This window comes from Podarcis tiliguerta, assembly GCF_965153285.1.
Source record: "Podarcis tiliguerta genome assembly, chromosome: 17".
Taxonomy (NCBI): Eukaryota; Metazoa; Chordata; class Lepidosauria; order Squamata; family Lacertidae; genus Podarcis; species Podarcis tiliguerta.
In genome coordinates, this window is record NC_139550.1 from 40,341,761 (window position 1) to 40,362,276 (window position 20,516).

General features: G+C 45.7%; 1 protein-coding gene across 35 annotated transcripts in view; it reads left to right on the forward strand.

Annotated features, from left to right (window-relative positions):
• The first annotated feature begins 3,229 nt into the window (after nucleotides 1-3,229).
• Nucleotides 3,230-20,516, forward strand: part of MBD1 (methyl-CpG binding domain protein 1) — a 152,096-nt gene continuing 134,809 nt past the window's right edge. For 7 of the 35 annotated variants that reach the window (XM_083420980.1, XM_083420982.1, XM_083420987.1 and 4 more), the window contains exons 1-3: nucleotides 3,248-3,373; nucleotides 17,889-18,028; nucleotides 19,828-19,942. In XM_083420980.1, the coding sequence (XP_083277106.1) occupies nucleotides 17,919-18,028; nucleotides 19,828-19,942 (225 nt within the window). In that variant the 5' untranslated portion in view covers nucleotides 3,248-3,373; nucleotides 17,889-17,918. The other 28 variants (XR_014506618.1, XR_014506619.1, XM_083420995.1 and 25 more) reach the window with 14 other exon arrangements.

A 20,516-nucleotide genomic window follows, 5' to 3' on the forward strand; every position in this document is an offset into this window, starting at 1 on the left:
TCCATGCCTGATGACATTCAAAGGCTTTTGCTAACTCTGTTCCCTATTTCTTCTTAGAAATAAAATGACAGGTCATTCTCCTACCAGCTTTTGATGATAAAACCTGTAGATAGCATACGTTTATGTATACTGCTGGCATCCGTCTGTTGAGAGACAATGGAGTATGCCTTCAGTGGAGAAGTCAAACTGCTGCATTAACAGCACTGAAGTGACCTCCCTGGGGCGCAAGCCTGGGCAGTGTGTATGGAGGTCCTGGGCTTGCATCAATCAATCAATGTTTATTACGGAGCTCCTGGGCTGCCCAGACACCAGAGCTTTGGGAGGAGAGGCAGGAATGGAAGCAATATGCATCTAAATGTCTCTTTAATAAGTGATGTGACAAAACTGTAAAGGTAAAGGGACCCCTGACCATTAGGTCCAGTCGCGGATGACTCTAGGGTTGTAGCACTCATCTTGCTTTACTGACCGAGGGAGTTGGCGTTTGTCCGCAGACAGCTTCCGGGTCATGTGGCCAGCATGACAAAGCCACTTCTGGTGAACCAGAGCCGTGCATGGAAACGTCATTTACCTTCCTGCTGGAGCGGTACCTTTTATCTACTTGCAGTTAACATGCTTTCGCACTGCTAGGTTGGCAGGAGCAGGGACCGAGCAACGGGAGCTCACCCCATAGCAGGGATTCAAACCGCCAACCTTCTGTTCGGCAAGCCCTAGGTTTAGACCACAGCGTATCTTACTACTTGGGAAAATAGCTTAAAATGTTGTACCTAATTGGTAAAAAGAATTAATCTACGTTCATGGAATTGTTGGCATCCGTCTGTCTCAAGAGATATGCCTCCGGGGATGAAGTCAAACCACTGCATTAGCAGCACTCCTGAGGTTGCAAGTCTGGGCAGTGTGTGTGTGGAGGTCCTGAGCTGCCCAGATGATACAACTGCCCTCTCGGCCTCACTGATGTCCAAAGGAAAGCAGAGCAAAATGTTTGGCACCAACTTGGCTGCAGGAGTTGCTGGAAGGAAGTGTTCAAGGTGCCATCCAACCATTTTAGGGACTCCAGATTTTTGTAGAGTTTACTTCTTAGCCTTTTCTTCTTCTGAAGATATCCTGTAAGGCAGTGGAGTTTTAGGATCAGAGTTTTCCTTCTCCTAGATGGGCTACTTTCCCAGGTGGAGGAACCTCACCTGCCCCACTTCCCTTTACAGCACATCCAGAAACCACTTTCTTGGCCATTGGACCCACTCTTGGTCTTGTCTGCTCAATCTGCCAGAGTCTCTCTTCACATGCAAGGAAAGTCCCTAAATCACTGAGGGTTTGAGACCCATCGGCTACCCTCCCCTGGTTTAGCAGGCAGTTAGCCATTCTAGGGGTGTGGCTGCTGTTGCATACTGACAGCTTCTTGAGCTGCAAGTGAGAGCTGAGTGCAAGATAGGGGGACCAAAAACGGGCAAACTACCCCTGAACGAGCACAATGTGTCCCCCTAGAGGTACTACCCCTCCCCTAACACCCCATTACTACATCAGCTGTATATAAACAACAGAAGAGGTTCCAGCCTCTGATTGGTTTCCCCAATTGCTTGCTGTTACTTTTTCTGTTTCAGTAAGCAAAAAATGTTGCTTGTTGGAGAATTCGCTGCTAGTGAGTCAAGGTGCTCAGCTGTGCAACAGATCTCAGTTAGGCCTTTTCCACTTCAAGGAGGCTCAGCCCAAACCCCAGAACTAAAAACTTGCATGCAGAAACTCTGGAGTCTCATTTCCAGGTGGCTGTCTTCCCTACAAAGCTGAGACTATACAGTCATACCTCGGGTTGAAGTAGCTTCGGGTTGAGCATTTTCGGGTTGCGTTACATCTGGGTTTCGCCGCTCGCCCATGCGCAGACGCTCAAAATGACGTCATGCGCATGCACGGAAGCAGCGAATCACAACACGTGCAGACGCGGGTTGTGTTCTGCTCTGGATGCGAATGGGGCTCCAGAATGGATCCCGTCGCATCCAGAGGTACCACTGTACTACAATCCTTGTTCACAGGAGGGGGCTATGGGACTCAGAGACCTGCTCCCAAGCAGATGTGTTTTGGCTCTGCATCACTCTACACTTTCTATCTCTCTGTCTTTTTTCCTGGAAGAAATCCACCCCCTTCTGTTTATTACCAATTTGTAGTTGCTTGATTGACCGAACCCAAAGAGTACTCATTAAGGGTTCCTGGAAAAAAGTGACCAGTGGGGTGCTGCAGGGTTCTGTCCTGGGCCCGTTGTTGTTCAACATCTCTATTACTTGGATGATGGAATTGGGGGGGATGCTCATCAAATTCGCAGATGACACCAAACTGGGAGGGGTAGCTAATGCCGCAGAAAACAGAATCAGAATTCAAAATGACCTTAACAGATTGGAGAACTGGGCGCAAGCTAACAAAATGAATGGCAATAGGGACAAATGTCAGTTTCTGCACCTAGGCAGGAAGAACCAGCTGCACAAATAATAGGATGGGTTGGGGGTTTCACCTGACTTACTAGCAGTACATGTGAAAAGGATCTAGGGGTCTTTGTGGGCCACTAGCTTATCATGATACAGCAGCAAAAAAAACTAACGCTGTTCTAGGTTGCATCAACAAAAGTATAGTGTCCAGATCAAGGGAAGTAATAGTCCCTCTATTCTGCCTTGGTCAGACAAACACCTGGAATACTGTGTCCAATTCTGGGCACCATAATTTAAGAAGAATGTTGACAAGCTGGAACGTGTGCAGAGGAGGGCAACCAAGATGATCAGGGGTCTGTAGACTAAAACTGATGAGGAGCGGTTGAAGGAGCTGGGTGTGTTTTGCCTGGAAAAGGAGACTGAGAGGAGATATGATAGCCATCTTCAAATATTGTAAGGGCTATCACATGGAAGAGGGAGCATGCTTGTTGCCTCCTGCTTGTGTGGGTAGGACTTAGTTACAAGAAAGGAGATTCTGACTAAACATTGGGGAAACTTTCTGACAGTAAGAGCTGTTTGTCAGTGGAACAGACTCCCAAGAGAGGTGGGGGACTCTCCTTCCTTGGAGAGCTTTAAACAGAGATTGGATGGCCATCTGTCAGGGATGCTCTAGCTGAGATTTGTGCATTACAGGAGGTTGGACTAGATGACCCTTGAAGTCCCTTCCAAGATTCTATCACGTGGGGGTTGCGCACCCCCGGATATCGCGCGTGCGCCCAGCGCCCTGGAAGCGCCTTCCTCTTCCAGGTCATCTTCGAGGCGTCGCTGACGTCGCGGGGGCGGGTCCGCGCGTGCGCCTCCTGCTCTCGGCTGCCGGTGAGGAGGCGGCGGCGGCGGCGGCGGCGCAGCGCAGGGGGCGGCAGAGCCCCTCCGAGGCCCGGCGGGCCCGGTTCCCTTCGCCGCTGGTGAGTGAGCGGGGCTGGAGGCGGGCCACGCGGTCGAGGCGAAACCCGGCGGCCCGGCGCCGCCTCTGCGCCCGCTCCCGGAGGAAGCCCCGAGGACCGCGTCCGCCGCCCAGGCGAGTCGAGGCTCCGCCGGCCCCCGAGGGAACCCCCCTTCGCCCCGGGAGAGGCCGCGGTGCTTCCTCTGTGTGCTTCGGGTGCTGGAGAGGCCAGGGCTGCCGGGCCTCGGAGGGGCTGGGGTGTTCCCACGGCGGGGGGGGGGGTCCCTTCTTGGTCTCTTTGCGAGGCCTCCCCTCTGGACACAGCGCCTTCTCTGCCATGGTGGTGCCTCCGAAGAGCCTGATCTGCTGGGTGAAGAGCTCCATCATGGCCGGCCTCTTGGTAGTGAGAGAGCGGGTGTACGATAAAGTTTCGGGTGGGCTGAATCTTCATATTGAAGGGCTGCAGCTCCGCAATAGAACCCAGCCTCTGTCTGCAAAAAGTTCCTGGTAAAGTCCTCTGTTCTCTCCAGGTAGGAGATACCCCGGAGAGCTGCTGCCAGTCAGTGTTGACAGCCCTGAGCTAGATGGTCTGGGTATGAAGCAGTTTCCTGCTCCTAGCTCAAGAGTGAAGGCTTATTCAAGCAAAAGGAGTCGTTTGGCATTTTCTGGGTCCTTAGGTTTTGGATTCTGGCATAACAAACAATATGGTAATAGAAATTGGAATGGAAGGCTGGAGGAACTTGCTGGCTGTTGTCCTGCTTTGTGTTGGAGCATGCTGATCCACTAGTAGGCTCTGATTCACTAACCAGTATAAAAAACTGGCAGTGATCTACCACACGCTCCCGTTGTCATCCTTCAACTTAAACATACTCTCCTCGCCCGCCCCTTAACATGTGTGCACTTGGTGTGTTTATTTTAGATCCCCTCAGGGCCAAACTGGTCTATCTTGTGTGTCATATGCACTTGGGGTGCATGTGTGGAAGGAGGTGGCTAACTGGACATGAGGGGGGGGGGAGTTTAAGGGAGGGGGACAAAAGGGAGGCAAAAGTTCTCTCTTTGAGGAGCCAGTTCTCTCCCTCCCTAAACACATCAACGTGAGCGGCAGAAATCAAGACTGCCTTCCTCTATCTAGCAGGGAAGGAGAGGCGCTCCCCAGATCCCCAGCCAGGGGGAAATCAGAGCCTTGAACAGTAGGAGTCCAATCATGTTATGCCGCTTGCCCCTAAGTTAGTACCTGGCAGGAACCCCCCCCCCCCCCCGCACACACCCAGACCCTCAGGGCTGGTAGCAAACCCCCTCTCCACCAGCGCTCAAAGGGCAGCGGGAAGGATAGCAAGTCGGCACACACATACACCCCCCAGCCCTCAGGGCGCCGCGTCCCCCTCACCCCAGCGCTCTAACCCCCAAGAGTGCAGCACAGGGGCAGGAAGGCAAGCCGGCTTGGCACCGCTCAGGCTTGCGTTGCTGCTCAGGCTTGCATCGCCATGGAGACTGGCAGCGGCGGCAGCTACTGCCACTGCATCCGAGGCTGCAGAGAATGGCCCTGCAATTGACAAGAAACAATCCCACAATTCACTGGTCAATCAACGTGTTGTGTGTGCCTGGCGTACCAAGTTCAGTTCATGGCATCTCCAGTTAAAATAACATTAAGATCCATAAGAACAGCTTACTGGATCAGGCTAATGATCCAGCATCCTGCTTTCCCAGCCAGATACCTTTGAAAGTCCACAGATATCTCATTTAGACAAGAATTCCATTTTTTGAAGGAATCCTTCCTGCCTTTAATAGCTTTTTTGACTTTGCTCTGATGGTACATTTCCTTCAGCTGTGTTTTTAAATAACGTCCAAGTGTTTTGGTGTGATTTGATGCCCTTGACATTGCCTTTCAACTTACTTTTTACCAGGCCCCTCATTTTTATTTTTTTAGTTTCCTTTCTGAAGTCACATGTTATCAGGTTTATTTTCTTGGCAGTTGGTAATTTACATAGTATATTCAATTTAATAGCACTATGACCACTGCTTCCAACTGTTTTAGCAACACTTTCATCTTGGGCACCTTGGCACCACTTAAGATAAATCCAGGGTAAATCCACGACCAGCTGTGTTCTAGGGCATATTCATTTGGAGTACAGTGGTACCTTGGATTACATACGCTTCAGGTTACAGACTCCACTAACCCAGAAATAGTACCTCGGGTTAAGAACTTTGCTTCAGGGTGAGAACAGAAATTGTGCTCCGGGCGTGCGCCAGTCTATATGATGGTAGTTGAAGTTACCCATTGTTTCACCATTCCCTCTTTTGATTGTTTCCTTCATTTCATTCATCATCTCAAGAACTCCTTGAACAGGGGGATGGTAGCATTTTCCTAGCACCAAGTTACTCTTAGGACTCAGTATCATCATCCACAGTGTTTCTGTGGAGGAGAATTCCCTTTGGGGAATTTTGGCTTGCTGGGTCACATTGCCCTCTTTGATGTAAAGAGCAAATCCACCTCCAGTATGTGTCTCCCTGTCCTTCCTATGGAGTTCATATCCAGAGATAACATTATCCCACTGATTCTCTCCATTCCAACAGGTTTCCATTATACCAACTATATCAAGACTAACCTCAAAGACCAAGCACACCACTTCACCCATCTTGGCACAGAGGCTCCTGGCATTAGCATATAAACACATACAGTGGTACCTCGGGCTGCAAACGGGATCCATTCCAAGCCCTGTTCGCATCCCGAACAGAACGTAAGATGTAACAGCACGTGTGCGCGGGTTGCCTTTCACCACTTCTGCGCATGCGTGTGACGTCATTTTGACTGCGCATGTGCAAGCGGCGAAACCATGAAGTAACGCGTTCCATTACTTCCGGGTTGCCGCGGAGCGCAGCCCGAAAGCACTCAACCTGAAGTGTATTTATCCCGAGGTATGACTGTACGATGTTTCTCTTCTTGTGTTTTGGCCTGCAGTTCTTTGGCATCTCTGCCCCTGCACAGGCTGCACTCACAGTGTCTAGTTCCATGCCTCCCACATTTAAATTTTCATTCAGTTTCTCCATTTTCATCCTAGAGAGTGATTGTTCTGAACTAGATTTTCTTTGGCTCCTCTTGGCTCCTCCTGTAATCAGTTTAAAAGCTGCTCTTCCACCTTTTTAATGTTAATTGTCAACAATTGAGTTCAAGTTGACTGCATCCCTCTTGCTCAGGTTCGTGGTGTCCCAGAATATCCCCCAGTACTTAACAAATTCAAACCCCTTCTCCCTACACCATTGTTTCATAATTCATGAAGTTATTTTGGAGGAAGCCATGTCAATTAAATTGTTTATGTATGCCTTGATGTAAAAAAACCTATGGCTAAACAAACAGATAATGAGTGACCACCAGAAATGTTAATGACAATTGAAGCATCTTGTTTGCCAATTTGTTTGATGTGAAGTAGGAATTCCTTTGTTGGTTTAAATAAAAGGTCATCTGCAAGGAAAGCAAATTCTGCCTCTACTATTTGGCCATAGTTTGGTGCTTCTCAGCGGTGTTGGTTTTTAATGTTTCCAGACATGGCTTTCTTCATCTTTGTTCCTAATGTTTCAGTAGAGTGTGAGTCACATGACAACATCTGCTCAGCATAGTGAAAGCTGCAGCAAGCAAATAGTGCCTTGTATTGCTGCTTGAATTCTAGCAAGTGGGAGACATAAGCAGTGAAAGGTGACAAGCAATGTGCCATTGTTGAAAGTATCATTGATGTCATCCTCCTTCCCTCAAAGGGTTTTTTGGCTGCTTGTATGATCATCAGCTCATTTCCAAAACAGGTTTTGCTTTGTCCAGAGCCCTCTGTCGAAGAGCATACTTCTGCAGTTAAAAAAGAAAAGAAGATTTGGCAGAACTCTCTCATCCCACATGTGATGCCCTCTAGATGTTGCTGGGCTCCAGTTCTCATCAACCCCTGCCATCATGGCCGGCGGTTAGGGCTAATTGGAGTTACAGTCGAAAATACCTGGTGAGCACCAGGTCAGAGAAGGCTGGTCTAACCAAAGATCTTGGCTAGTCCTGTGTTCCTTAACCTCTGGAACATGGCAGTTACTGCCTAGCACTTTCTGTTATGATTGCAAGCTGTTGAGATAGGAGGTCCCCTGGCTTTGTGCCTGACGGGGGGATTAGGACTGTGTGCTTGGAAGCAGAGTAAAATGGTTAGGGTTAGGTATAGGGTTTAGGGTTTAGGGTTAGGGTAAAATGGTTAACATAGTGGTAGTGTCAGAAAAATCAGGCTTGCATGGGATTTCAGAAGTCTCATTTTATAGAAAGTTGATGTGTCTGCTGAGCTTATTTGAATGAGAGTGCTTTGGAGCTGCCTAACTATTGGTTTGGTATAGTTCACAGCTGGAAGTATGTAAAATTGTCATTGGGAAAAGGTAGCATTTCCTCTTGGACACAGGAATGCAAACTTCACAACCCGGTGATCTGCCCACTCTGTTTATGAGCGGTTTACTTGAATGATATTTGGGCAAGTGTAGTTACTATGCTCCTGACTTTCAGTGTTAATGTTTTAAGATAACTCAGTTAGTATGCATCGTGATACCTAACAACAGGTATATAATGTTGTTCAAATGTGAGTTGATTTCATTAAGTATGAAGCATAATTAACTTGCACAATCATGATAATAAATTCCGCCAGGCCTTTGGTCGGGGTTCAGTCTGAGTCTTTTCTTTCTGTATAAGAACAAGCATTAAAGAGGCCTCCTAGCCTGCTCACAGGTCCTTTACAAGACCAGTGATAACAGTTGGCCCTGGAGAATATTAACCACTCTCAATTTTACGTGTGGACTGCCACCTGTCCAGATCTTAATTTACTCCGAACTAATTTTAAGATGTATTTTAATTAACTGATCGCCTGTTTTTATGTTCTTTGGATACTTTGTTAGTTTTATAATGTTAGCCACCCTGAGCCCAGCTCTGGCTGGGGAGGGAGGAGGTACAAATAAAAATTTATTATTATTTATTTATTTGTGTCATTCTGGAAACCAATCTTGTCTAAAAAGATTTTGCCACAGAAGAAGCAAGAGGCAGGTTAGTGGGTGATCCGTGTGTTTGGGGAAAAGGAATGGAACTCTTGTTCCCTCTCCCACTTATGAAACTACGGGGAGAGCGAATGTTTGGAGAGCCAAAGCTTCAGAACTAAATTGGAAATCTGGTTCACAAATAAAAGAACTGCCCTCCTCTGCATTGAACCAAGTGACTTCCTGTGATAGCTGCTTGTGGTCTAATCATGAAACGCTAAGCAGAGCTATAACTTTAAGCTAGTGGAACTAGAATGTTGTAGTCTGAATGAAGTAGTTAAGAGACTACAGAAACACATCCTTGAGTTAATAAAAGAAGTGATGGTAAAGTGGGCAATCGATTTTGGTTATAACATAGAGTATGATAAATGGGTAAATTTATGGAACAAAGGGATGAAATTAGCAGCTTGTTCCACTTTAAGGGAAAACCTGGAAAAAATGATGTACTGGTGGTATATAACCCCGGTCAAATTGGCGAAAATGTACAAAATGGGTAACAAAGCCTGTTGGAAATGTAAACGTAAGGATCTCTATCATATGTGGTGGGTATGTGATGAAATGAAAATTTTTTGGGATCTAATATATAATGAACTTAAGAAACTCCTTAGGTACACATTTCCAAAAAATCCGGAGGCATTCTTATTAGGGATAATAGGGGACGAAATAAAAAAGGAGGACCATAAATTATTCCAATATGCCATGGTAACAGCTAGGGTTCTTGTAGCCCAAAAATGGAAGTCATCGGAGATCCCAACAGTAATCGAATGGCAGGCTAAATTTTTCGAATATACGGAATTAGTGAAAATGACATATAAAATCCGACACCAAAAAGGGGCAAAGTTTGTAGAAGAATGGGGTAAATTTGTAACATACCGGTATATAGGAATTAACTGTAGAAGTTTAAGAACTACAGCAGAGTTAATATAATTCTTGTGACGCGTATAGAAATGTAGAAGAAACTGTAAGAGAAGATGTATATTAAGAAAACTGCAACTGGGAAGGTAGGAAGTCGAGGCTTGTTTTACGCAGTGTAAATAAGATAACACCAAGAATGGTTGTAAATATTGTTTTATTTTGTTTTTTGGAAAATGTCAATAAAAAGCATTTTTTTAAAAAAGAGACTACAGAAACTTATTAAGTGATGTAAGTGGTGAGACTCAGTTAAATAAGTTTGAAGAACTGTCAGGAATGTTAGTGAGTGAGTTACAATATTATCAACTTAATGAATTATATAAAATAGATAAAAAGGTCGGGTTTGTGAATCAGACTTCTCAACTAGAAAGAGATCTGCTCAATAGTAACATTAGTCCTTAAAGTACTGTAGATTCTGGTGTATAAGGTGACCTTTTAACCCCAGAAAAGAGGTTAAAAAGTCAGGGGTCACCTTATAGGCTGGGTATGGGTGGTGTGGAGCGGAGCCCCCCCCCCCCCCCCGCCGTTGCTTCTTCCAAAGCAGCAGCAGCGAGCGGCAAGCTCAGCTCCGTGCCGGGCAGCTTTCTCTAGTAGGCGACTGGGCTTATAAAACAAATCCTTAAATTGCAGCTGCTAATTTGGGGGGGGGGGGGTCGTCTGATACGCCCAGTCGCCTAATACGCCAGAATCTACGGTAATGTAAAAAAGTGTTTCAGATGCTGTTAGAATGGCAGGCAAAAGATGAACAAGTGAAATCATCAATGATACACTGGGCAATGGATATAGGGCATAATATTGAAATGACAGCATGGGAATGACACTGGAAGGTAGATTTGAAATTTACAGTGTGTTATGGGTTAAGGGAAAAGAAGGTACAGTGGTGCCCCGCAAGACGAATGCCTCGCAAGACGGAAAACCCGCTAGATGAAAGGGTTTTCCGTTTTTCAATGCACTTCGCAGGACGAATTTCTCTATGGGCTTGCTTCGCAAGACGAAAATGTCTTGCGATTCTTGAGGGTTTTTTCGCTCCCCACCCCCTTTTTCTAAGGCGCTAAGCTGCTAATAGCCTTTTAGCAGCTAATCCGCTAATCCCTTAAGCCGCTAATAGCCGCTAATCCGCTAATAGCGCTAATCCGCTAATAGGGTTGATTCGCAAGATGAAAAAACCGCTAGACGAAGAGACTCGCGAAACAGATTCTTTTCGTCTTGCGAGGCACCACTGTACCGTCTTCCATATGTGGTAGACCTGTAAGAAGGCTAAAACCTACTGGGAAATGATATATAATGAGTTGAAAAAAATGTTTAAGGTAACTTTTATGAAGAAACTAGAGGCTTTTCTTTTGGGAATAATAGGTGTAGAGATACCCAAACAATATAAAAATTATTTATGTACACAACCACAGTGGCCCAAATGATTTATGCCCAGCGAGGAAAGAAGACAGCGTCCCATCCAAAGAAGAATGGCAGCAAAAATTGTTGGAATATTCAGAAATGGCAAAACTTACTGGAAGAATAAGAAAGCAAGAAAATAGCATTTTCAATTTTGAGTGGAAGTCATTTACTGATTACTTTAAAAGTTATTGTAAAGAGATTAAATCATTAGCAGGATTAATATAAAGATGTGCAGTGATATAAAATTAATTTTTATTATATTGGATAAATAATAATTAGGTTTAACTCAGATATTCAGTGAAAATACTAAAACATAAGCAACTGCAGAAAGGGGAGGAAGGGGGGTGTCAGAATTGGATAATGGAATTTGATGTAAAAATATTTGTTTTCTTTGATGTAAAATTGAAAATGAAAAAATAAAAATAAAATAGTAGAGACTACGAAAGCTAACAGAAAATGAGGAATGGATTTTCATCTTGAAAATTTGCAGATGACTTTTGAGTACTGTCAGGTTGTAGCTTTAAAATTGTCCAGGAAATTGTTTAACAAATTGTCTCCTGACCCTTTCTTGCCCTTTTGCCCATCCTTCCTTGCCACAGTGTAGTGAAAATGACCACTTTTGAACACCTGCAAATAAGGCAAACTGATTTTTATAGTCCTGTGAATAGAGGGATTGCAAGTCAAAGCATGGCCTTTGCACTGTGCTGGAAACGGGCAACTTCTCCTCCCAAAGTATGCCACTTTGAAGGGACTAGCAAATTCCTAACGAGGGCAGACAGGTAAGGTTCAGTGTTTGCATCTCCCGTATCTTTGAAAGTAAGCAGGATATGATCCTTCTGAATTGTTTGGAGCTGTAGTGAAGTTCTTACTAACTGCCCTCAGTACTGAAATCAGATAGTATAAAAATATTTTCACCAATTGGGCGGGCCGAAAAATGGGATTAAAACAGATGAAAGCCTCCAGTATTTCAAGGAGAAAAACATTTCTTGAGCCATGACACTGGTGAGCCCTTGAAGAGAGCTTGTTACACTTTGGGAAATACCAGCTTCCCGGCGGTCTTGTTGGGCCTTGGTTTTATTTAGGAGGTGGTTATGCTGCCCTTTAACTAATTATAACAGGTCTCCCAAAAGGATGGATTATGTGGAAGGGCTCCCTGGGAAGTAGAGCTTGGTTTGCTACTAGAGCTGGGATGATGGAACCTGTGGCCCACCAGGTGTCATTGGACTCCCAACTTCCTCCTCAACCTGAACCAGCCTTGCCAATATTCAGAAGTGATGGAAGGTGTTGACCAGAAACATCTGGGGGGCTCCCCTTCTACTTGGCATAGAGAGTGGGAAGCTTGAGGTGTAGTCATGATGCCTGCTCCCCAGCACAAAAAGACCATTGCTGCCTTACAGGGAAAGGTGTGGACACAATTTTTGCAGGGTGGAGCTGTATGTTAACAGTCTGTGTAAATAGCATGGCTCATATGGCAGACTAGATATGAATTCCAGAACAATTTTGCCCTCCGTGTCTTTACTTGAAGATACGCACATGTCTATTCTATTGCTAACATCACAGGTCTTTAAACATAACTTCACCTTCCAAGAGAGCAGGGTCATAGATGTGGAATGACTGCAGCTCACTTTATTTCTTCCCCTCCCATGTCTTGTCTCCCACTTTAGCCAGCTTTTTCCAAAAATTCCTCATCCTTTGACATTTTTGGATGATGGAAGCAGGCTAAATGGTTAGCAGATACATGCCAGTGTGTACTAGCTGCCTAGTTTTGTTTGAGAAAAGTAGATGTTTCCAGACTAGTGTGTACACCTTAATTGTAATTTTGGATACAGCCATTGCCTTCCCTCCAGAACAAGGTCCACGTGAGCGTTTTGTCCTTGAGCCAAGGTACTGCTAGTTCTGCAGCTGCCTATGCACGTGATTGTTTCGGCAAAGCAGGCAATGGCTGACTACACAGCAGGCATCTGTTTACTAGGTCCTGGTCCCCCCCCCCTCCAGTTTCTTCAAAGCAAGGCCATGGCAAAAACATGTTTTACCAATAAACATGACAACTGCCCAGGAACCTGAGACAAAATACAATGTTTAAATTGCAAGATGCAATTTAACAAAAAAATGCTACAATACTTAAACTGGGGCCCAATTGAAAAATATATAGCAGTTTGATTATACTTGCAATTTCTCCCTTTCATCCTGAGTTCAATGGTCTTCAAAACCCATGACACCTTTGGTAAAGGCTGTTCTCCAATTGGAGTGCTCATAGGCTAGTGTTTCCCAGTTGTCGGTGTTTATACTACATTTTTTAAGATTTGCCTTCAGCTGAGAGTAGAAATTTTCTTTAATGTCTTCATCGGCATCCAGTGTTGGTGCATAAGCACTTAGAATAGTAGCCTGTTGGGTTTGGGGAAGTTTTATTCAAAGGGTTGAAAGCCACTCATTAATGCCGGTAGGGACTTCTTACAAGAGCTTCTCAAGATTGTTTTTGATAGCAAAGCCTGCTCCATGTATTCAACGTTCTTGTTCAGGTAGACCTTTCCAGAAGAAAGAGTAGCCTCCTTTTTCTTCCTTCAATTGTCCCTCTCCTGCTCTTTGAGTTTTTTGAAATGCTGCAATATCGATCTTAAAACACCACAGCTCTCTTGCAATGATGGCAGTTCTGAGTTTTGGATGCTCAATATCCGTGTTATCCAACAAAGTCTGTATATTCCATGCTCCAAAGTTCAATTGTCTTTTACGACCGCTGGGTGGTGACCCCCCTGGGCGTGGTAATCCAGTCAGGGTAAAAGGGAGGCAGACTATGTTTAGGGCTTCGGGGTGAGCAGAGTGGATCCTAAATCGGACTACTCAGTCATGGATACAGCTGCCGAGCTGCTCAACTCTGCTTTAATTAAACAGATTCCTTAAATGTGGAAGCCTTTAATTAAAATGTACCATGGTGCAAGGCTGTTTTTTCCTCAACTGAGACACGTGCTTAAAATAAGGCTTGGACTCTCATAGTTAGAGAGGTGTATTCAGGGTCCAAGCAAATGCTGGAATAAAGAAAAAGCTTTTATATCTTTCATTCTAAAAAGCTGCAAGGAAGGGCTGAGGCATATATCTTCAGGTGATGAACTTCATGTACTAAGGCTGTAGCTCAGAGAGCTTCCCTGAATTCCTGCCATTCTTGTGTTGTGCAACAGAGGGACATTATTGTATTAACTTTTTGAGTGCCCTTTTCACCAACCAAATGGGCAGAGTAATTCAAAGAGGGCAGGGGAGGAAGAATCCAAAGTGGAGGAACCATCAAATCCAAAGTCCTGGCAGTCTTATGCTGACAAGGTAGAAGGTGGGGACAGCTGTTTCCCTCCAGCTTTTCTTGTCTCCTTCCATTGACTGTTGGTTTTTTCTTCCAGATCTTGCCTCCCATTGGTCTCAAAAGTAAGTAGACCAGCTCTATCATTTTGGGCAGGCTTCCTCAACCTCAGCCCTACATATGTTTTTGGCTTACAACTCCCATGATCCCTAGCTAGCAGGACCAGTGGTCAGGGATGATGGGAATTGTAGTCTCAAAACATCTGGAGGGCCGAGATTGAGGAAGCCTGATTTAGGAGAAGCGGCTCTGTCCATTTGCTCATGGGGCACTCTTCCAAGAACCGTAGGATTGTATCCTTATAGGCAAAAGTTGATGCAAAAAGAAAGAAAGAAAGAAAGAAAGAAATGGTTAAAATAATTCTGCTGCTGCTGCAGATGTCAACTGATGAAGGCTTTGCATTGAGGAGAAATGCTCCTTGATATATACCAAACCCAGGCTTCGTCGCTCTTTATATGGCTCAGAAGCAGCACATTGGATTTTACTTGGCTACGCTGGTTGCTTGTGTACAGTCCATAAAACATGCCCCCTCCTTCCTGTCTTGTCAGGAGGTGAACAGCAACAGTATTTGCATGAGCGATACTTTTTGGGCTCTCTTCAAGGACAGCTCCCCTCAGAGTGCTATGCAGTACAGTACAGTGATACCTCTGGTTACGAACTTAATTTGTTTTGGAGGTCCGTTCTTAACCTGAAACTGTTCTTAACTTGAGGTACCACTTTAGCTAATGGGGTCTCCCGCTGCCGCCGCGCAACCATTGTGTGATTTCTGTTCTCATCCTGAAGCAAAGTTCTAAACCCGAGGTACTACTTCTGGGTTAGCAGAGTCTGTAACCTGAAGTGTTTGTAACCCGAGGTGTTTGTAACCTGAGGTACCACTGTAGTTAGTCTGAACATCTCTACAAAGTGTGAAAGAAGCTTGGTAAAGATACATGGATAACACCTCCCCCCCCCCCCGGACTTTGTTTGTCTTACCAGGAGTGGGGCGATGGCATTCATATTGACCAGTCCACCTCCCAAACTAAAAAGCTCCAAACAACATCTTGATCTGTCACTAAGCATTCTTGGGGGAAGATTTGGCCCTGATCCCCTCACCTATAACTGCCAAATAGGGTGCAGATGAATGCCAGCTGGAACAGACTTATGACTGCCCCTTATTATAACAACTGGGGTATTAATTAAATTTTAAAAGTTAAGATCTCTCTGGGAGGCCATACTCACAAGTATGTATATGAATTCGTCTCAGTCTGCATCAGTGGGAAGGAGGAAAGGGCCAAGATTAACAAAATAACCCCAATTATGGTTGACCTTGCTGTGTTGAAATGTGATGTAATTGTGCTTATCTCCTTGCATTCTTATAGAAATGGTCATTTTAGCAAGAGAGTTTCCTTCCACCACAAGGCTTGCCTGTCCTTGGGCAAGCTAGTTCTGTTCTCAGTGTGTGATCTTCTCTGTGTAGTTAGGAATAATACACAGACTATAGATCTTCCCACACCCTGTCACCTGGGCGGTAGAGTCAACATAGCCCTGTCTGTACGTGGGGCTTGCTGTTGGAGAATATTCTGCCTGCCTTTGCATCTATCCCAGCTAGCTAGAAGGGTGCAGCTTTGGGTCTGTTGCAGTGTTTTGCCTGTCAAGAGCATCTGGAATCAGCCACATGGTTGCAATGACCAGCGAGAGACTGCGTATTTCAGCCTGTCTCTGAATTGTACAGAGAAAGGGATAAAGCCTTTGCATATGTTACCGGAAAAATCCGAGGGCTCCCTTGGACAAAAAGTAAAGACACCAACCAGAGTAAATTGGAGCAAATCAGCAGCCTGTAGGCTTGGCCTTTATTGTACTGTTGCAGCAGGGTGTTCCCCTCACTCGCAGGAGAGAGGAAAGACCCAGAACAATGGTGTGCAAGACCTTATAAAAACTTTTGAAATTCCCCTCCTCTAGGTCAAGCCCACCCCCAGAAACATCATGCATACATTACAGAAAGGAGGGGTTGAGGGAGGAGTTGTGGTGGTAACCTGAGTGTCCTGTTACCTGGCTGGTTCCTCCTTTCTCCCCTCCCCATGAGTACTTTCCAGGTGACAAAGGGGAGATTGCAGTTTCCTGCCCCCTGAGGGGAAATCCAATCACTGTTCTTTTGTTATAGTCTGTGTTGAATCCACTCCTGGCTTTCTGTCTAGGACCATCAGGGTTGGCATAGCAACTGGACAGGGCTCCTGTGGATGTGCTGCTATGCTCAAGGGAAGCCTGTAGTGTAGTTGATGGCCTGTATATCAAACCTTCCCCATTTTGTAGTCTGTCCTTCATGGAGTAAAATAAAAGTGGAACAGTGCAAATATGATGTATGGTTGATTTTCTATGAATTTATAACAGAAGTGTAGCGTATGTAGTGTGTGAGTGTGAGTGTGTGTGAAGTCTGTACAAACTGAATGATGGGGGGGGGGGGGGGTTCCTGCTACACATAGCACCTGAATTCAGCCCTGGATGGTAGTCTGACCTCCTCAAGCCCCGTGCAAAGGTGTGTGCCTCCTTTGCTCTCTGCCTATCTGTGATTGTTTCACAGCTGTCTCCACTTCAGAATAAGCAGTGTATTAAGATGAGCTAGTCAAAAAACTAACTTGACAAGATGGGAAATTGACTCAGATAAATTTGTGGGATTTTGATATCAGCTCGTTACATCTAATACTGTGGGTAAAGACTATGGGCGCCCTCCTGCTTCTCAGTTCTCATTCCAGTGCTCATCTGTTGTGGTTTGTCCTTGGTTACGTGAACAACACTCCACATTATCTGTTTGTTGTATTGTTTTGTTATTTTTTAAACTATTTTAAAATTTGTATCGTCTAGTCAGTCCTATTCAGCTCTGCTATTTGTCCAGAATTCAGCTTCTTCTGTTTCCCTCCCTTCTTTAAAACTTGTAAATCTAAGTAATAGATTTCAAATGTAGAAATCTTGGGCGAAACTTGCAACATCAGAAATAGAACCTAATGTTTACTTAAGTAAAGAGAACACAGATTTAAAGCTGTTTCTCTGCCATCTATCTTTTGTGGGGCATGTGTTCTGTCCCAAAGAAGCTGTAGTATGCGGAATTGAGCTGTTGTAAACACTCTGCTTTCATGGTCACAACTTCTGGTAAGTTTCAGTTTTTAAAAGGTCTTGGAATAGATGGAAGGAAAAAGCTCCTTCAGGGGTGGGGGACCTTTTCAGTCGAAGGGCTGCATTTCCTCCTGCAGGCCACATAGCGGGGGGGGGGGGGGCAGAAGTAAACATGGGTAGAGCAATGGATGTACAATTTACCTTTGTACAGGAGGCTAGTTTCTACATGCACTCTCCCATCCCTCTCTATCCTCCATGCAGACCAGCAAAGAGATATTGTTAACGTCCAAGGGCATCTCTCAGCAAGGGCCAGTGAGAGGCGTGGCCTGGCCTGCTTCAGACAGTTCAAAAAGCCCGATAGAGAGACTGGAGGGTTTCCTTCAGCCCCTGGTATGGACTGTTTGGGCAAGTGTAGCAGCCATGATGGAGAGACACAGAGTTGCTTCTCTCTGTCCCCTGGAGCTGCTCCTTCCTCAGACTTTTGAGACTTCACCAATATGTCTGTGCATCTTGTGTAGTCCTAAGGCCTAGAACCATTACTACCTTAAAGGAATACCAGTTGGGGTTCTTAGGATGTCAAATTATACCTTACTTATAGTGGCTGCAAATGAGGGGGGAACCATATATGGAAGCATCTCTTTCAAGTTTGCTGCTCTTTCTTGTGTGCTTCCTTGCACGACTGTGTGTATGTTTTTGGTTATTTTAAGAACAACCCTTTTGGCCCCATAGCTATGACCCTTCCATTACTCTCTTGCTGTTTCAGTTCTTGCCCTGCGGTATATCCAACAACAACATGACAGAGGGCTGGGTGGATTGCCCCGCACTAGGGCCCGGCTGGCAGCGCCGTGAAGTCTTGCGCAAAAATGGAACAAGACCTGGACAGTCAGATACCTATTACACAAGGTAATGCCATTTGGGGTCACATCTGGAAAAGAGTGTAAGGGTTGTAGGAAGAGGTGCCCTCCAGATGTTGCTTGATTACAACTCTCATCATTCCTGACCATTGTACATGCTGCCAGGAGCTGATGGGAGTTGGAGTCCAGGACCACCTGGAGGGCACATGTTGCCTATCCCTCCCTTCAGGTCCTATTCCCTAGGCAGCCAGCTGTCAGTGCCTCTCTTACAACCACTGAAGGAAAGAAGCACCTTGGGTTTCATGACAGTTCAAAGGCTTGAGAAATATTCTTAAATCTCTCTTCAGTCAGTCTTGCTTTTGCTCGTTCTCAAAAGATGCACTTCTTTCTCTTGACTTTTTACTTACAAGGCAGTGGACACAATTCCAATAAGAGCAATAAAGGCATCGGCAAAGGCTGCTTGGTAAGAAATTCACATGGCAAAGACCTGTCTGAATAACACTATTTTAAGGATATGCCTAAATGAATGCAATAATGATTCTTGTCAAATAAAGGTAAAGGACCCCTGGACAGTTAAGTCCAGTCAAAGGCGATGATGGGGTGCAGCGCTCATCTTGCTTTTCGGGCCGAGGGAGCTGGCATTTGTTCACAGACAGCTTTCTGGGCCAAGTGGCCAAAATGACTAGACCGCTTCTGGCGCAATGGGGCACCGTGACGAGTGCCAGAACGTACGGAAACTCCGTTTACCTTCCTGCTGCATTGGCACCTATTTATCTACTTGCACTGGCATGTTTTCGAACTGCTAGGTTGGCAGGAGCTGGGACAGCAACGGGAGCTCACCCTGGCGTGTGGATTTGAACTGGAGGGACACAAGTGGTGTTGTAGTCTAACCCACTGAGCCTCTTGGGCTTGCCAATCACATGGTGAAGCTCTGCTGGCAGGGAATCCCACAGTGCAGGACCTGCTGCACTGAAAACTCGGGACCCAGGAAAGGCTGACTCAACCTCAGGTGTGGGTAGTAGCTCCATCAGAGGATCTCGGTAATGGAGGTGGAACATAAGGGGTCAGGCAGTCCTTAAGGTCTTTTGGGCACAAGTTGTTTTGGACTTTGTGAGTTAACCTGACCCAGTAGCAACTGGGCAACCAGTTCAGCTCAGCAGAGGAGTTGACGTGTTGCAACTAATCTGCTCCTGTGGGCAGACTGGCTGCTGCATTCTGCTGCAGCTTCTGGGTCAGCTGCAAAGGTAGCTTCCCATAAAGTGTGTTGCAGTTACCAAGCCTTGAGGTTACCATTGCATAGGCCGCCGTGATCAAGCTGCCAGGATCCAGGAATGGTTGCAGCTTGTGGACCAGCTGGAGCTGATAGGAAACACTGCTACTCAAAGGTCACTGGGGACTCTAGTGACAGGGCTGGATCAAAGAGGATACCCCGACTATTGAGTTGCTCCTTCAGAGAGAGTGCAACCCCATCTGGAACATGTGCAGGGTCTATTTCCTGGACACAGGAACCACCCATCCACAAGGCCTCCATTGTTCTAGGATTTAAGCTATGTTTCTTGACCCTCAGTCCACCTCTGCATCCAAGTAAAGCACAACCGCAGTACATAACAAAACAATAGGATTCTTAGCTTCCGTGTCAGTGGTGTGCACATCCAAAAAGTTTCAAATAAAGTGAGAAATCTCCCTTGTGTTGGGCAACACTTGAAATCTTACCTGATCCACATCCCTTTGTTGAGATCAGAGAGTCCCTTGTGCACTGTGTTATGCAAACATCCCAGCTCACTCCTACTTTCACTGTGCTGCTTTTTTACACATCTAACAGCTGCTTCTCTCTTTCCCCCCTCATAGCCCCAGAGGAGAGAAAATCCGCAGTAGAGTGGAGCTCCTGAGGTTACTGGGAGGATCACGGGATTTGACCGACTTTGATTTCAAGAAAGGGATTTATGTAGACCCAAGTGCTGAGGTACTGATCCAAATAGTTTTGGTTCTGGTAGCAGAGGTAGCATTTTAGAAGTGAACTGATTGCAGTAACCTGCATATGCTCCCATATTTTCTGCATGTTTAAGTGCGTTTTTGGAGGGAGAGACCCTTCCTTTTTTTAAAAAAAAAACAACACAACATTTTATGTCCCATCTTTTCTTCAAGGAGCTTGAGGTGGCATATGTGGTCATCCCATCCAATTTTATCCCCACGACAGCTCTGTGAAGGCGGGTAGACTGAGAAATGGCGACTGGCTCAAGGTCACCCAGTAAGCCTTCCATGCCTGGACAAGGTGCTCCCCTGTTCCTATAGGTACCAATAGCCCTGATGCACTGATTGTGTAGTCCAGGAATGGGGAGCCTGTAGTCCTCAATACATAGCTGAACTCTGTGGGAACAAAGTCCAATCCAGTTCAGGATTCTTTTCTCACATTGGCCAGCCCATGGGAAGCCATCAAGCATGTCATGAATGCAATCACACTCTTCTCCCCATGATTCCAAGCATGAGTTGTGCTGGCTAAGGCTGATGGGAGCTGGGCTTCCAACTCCTGCCTAGGG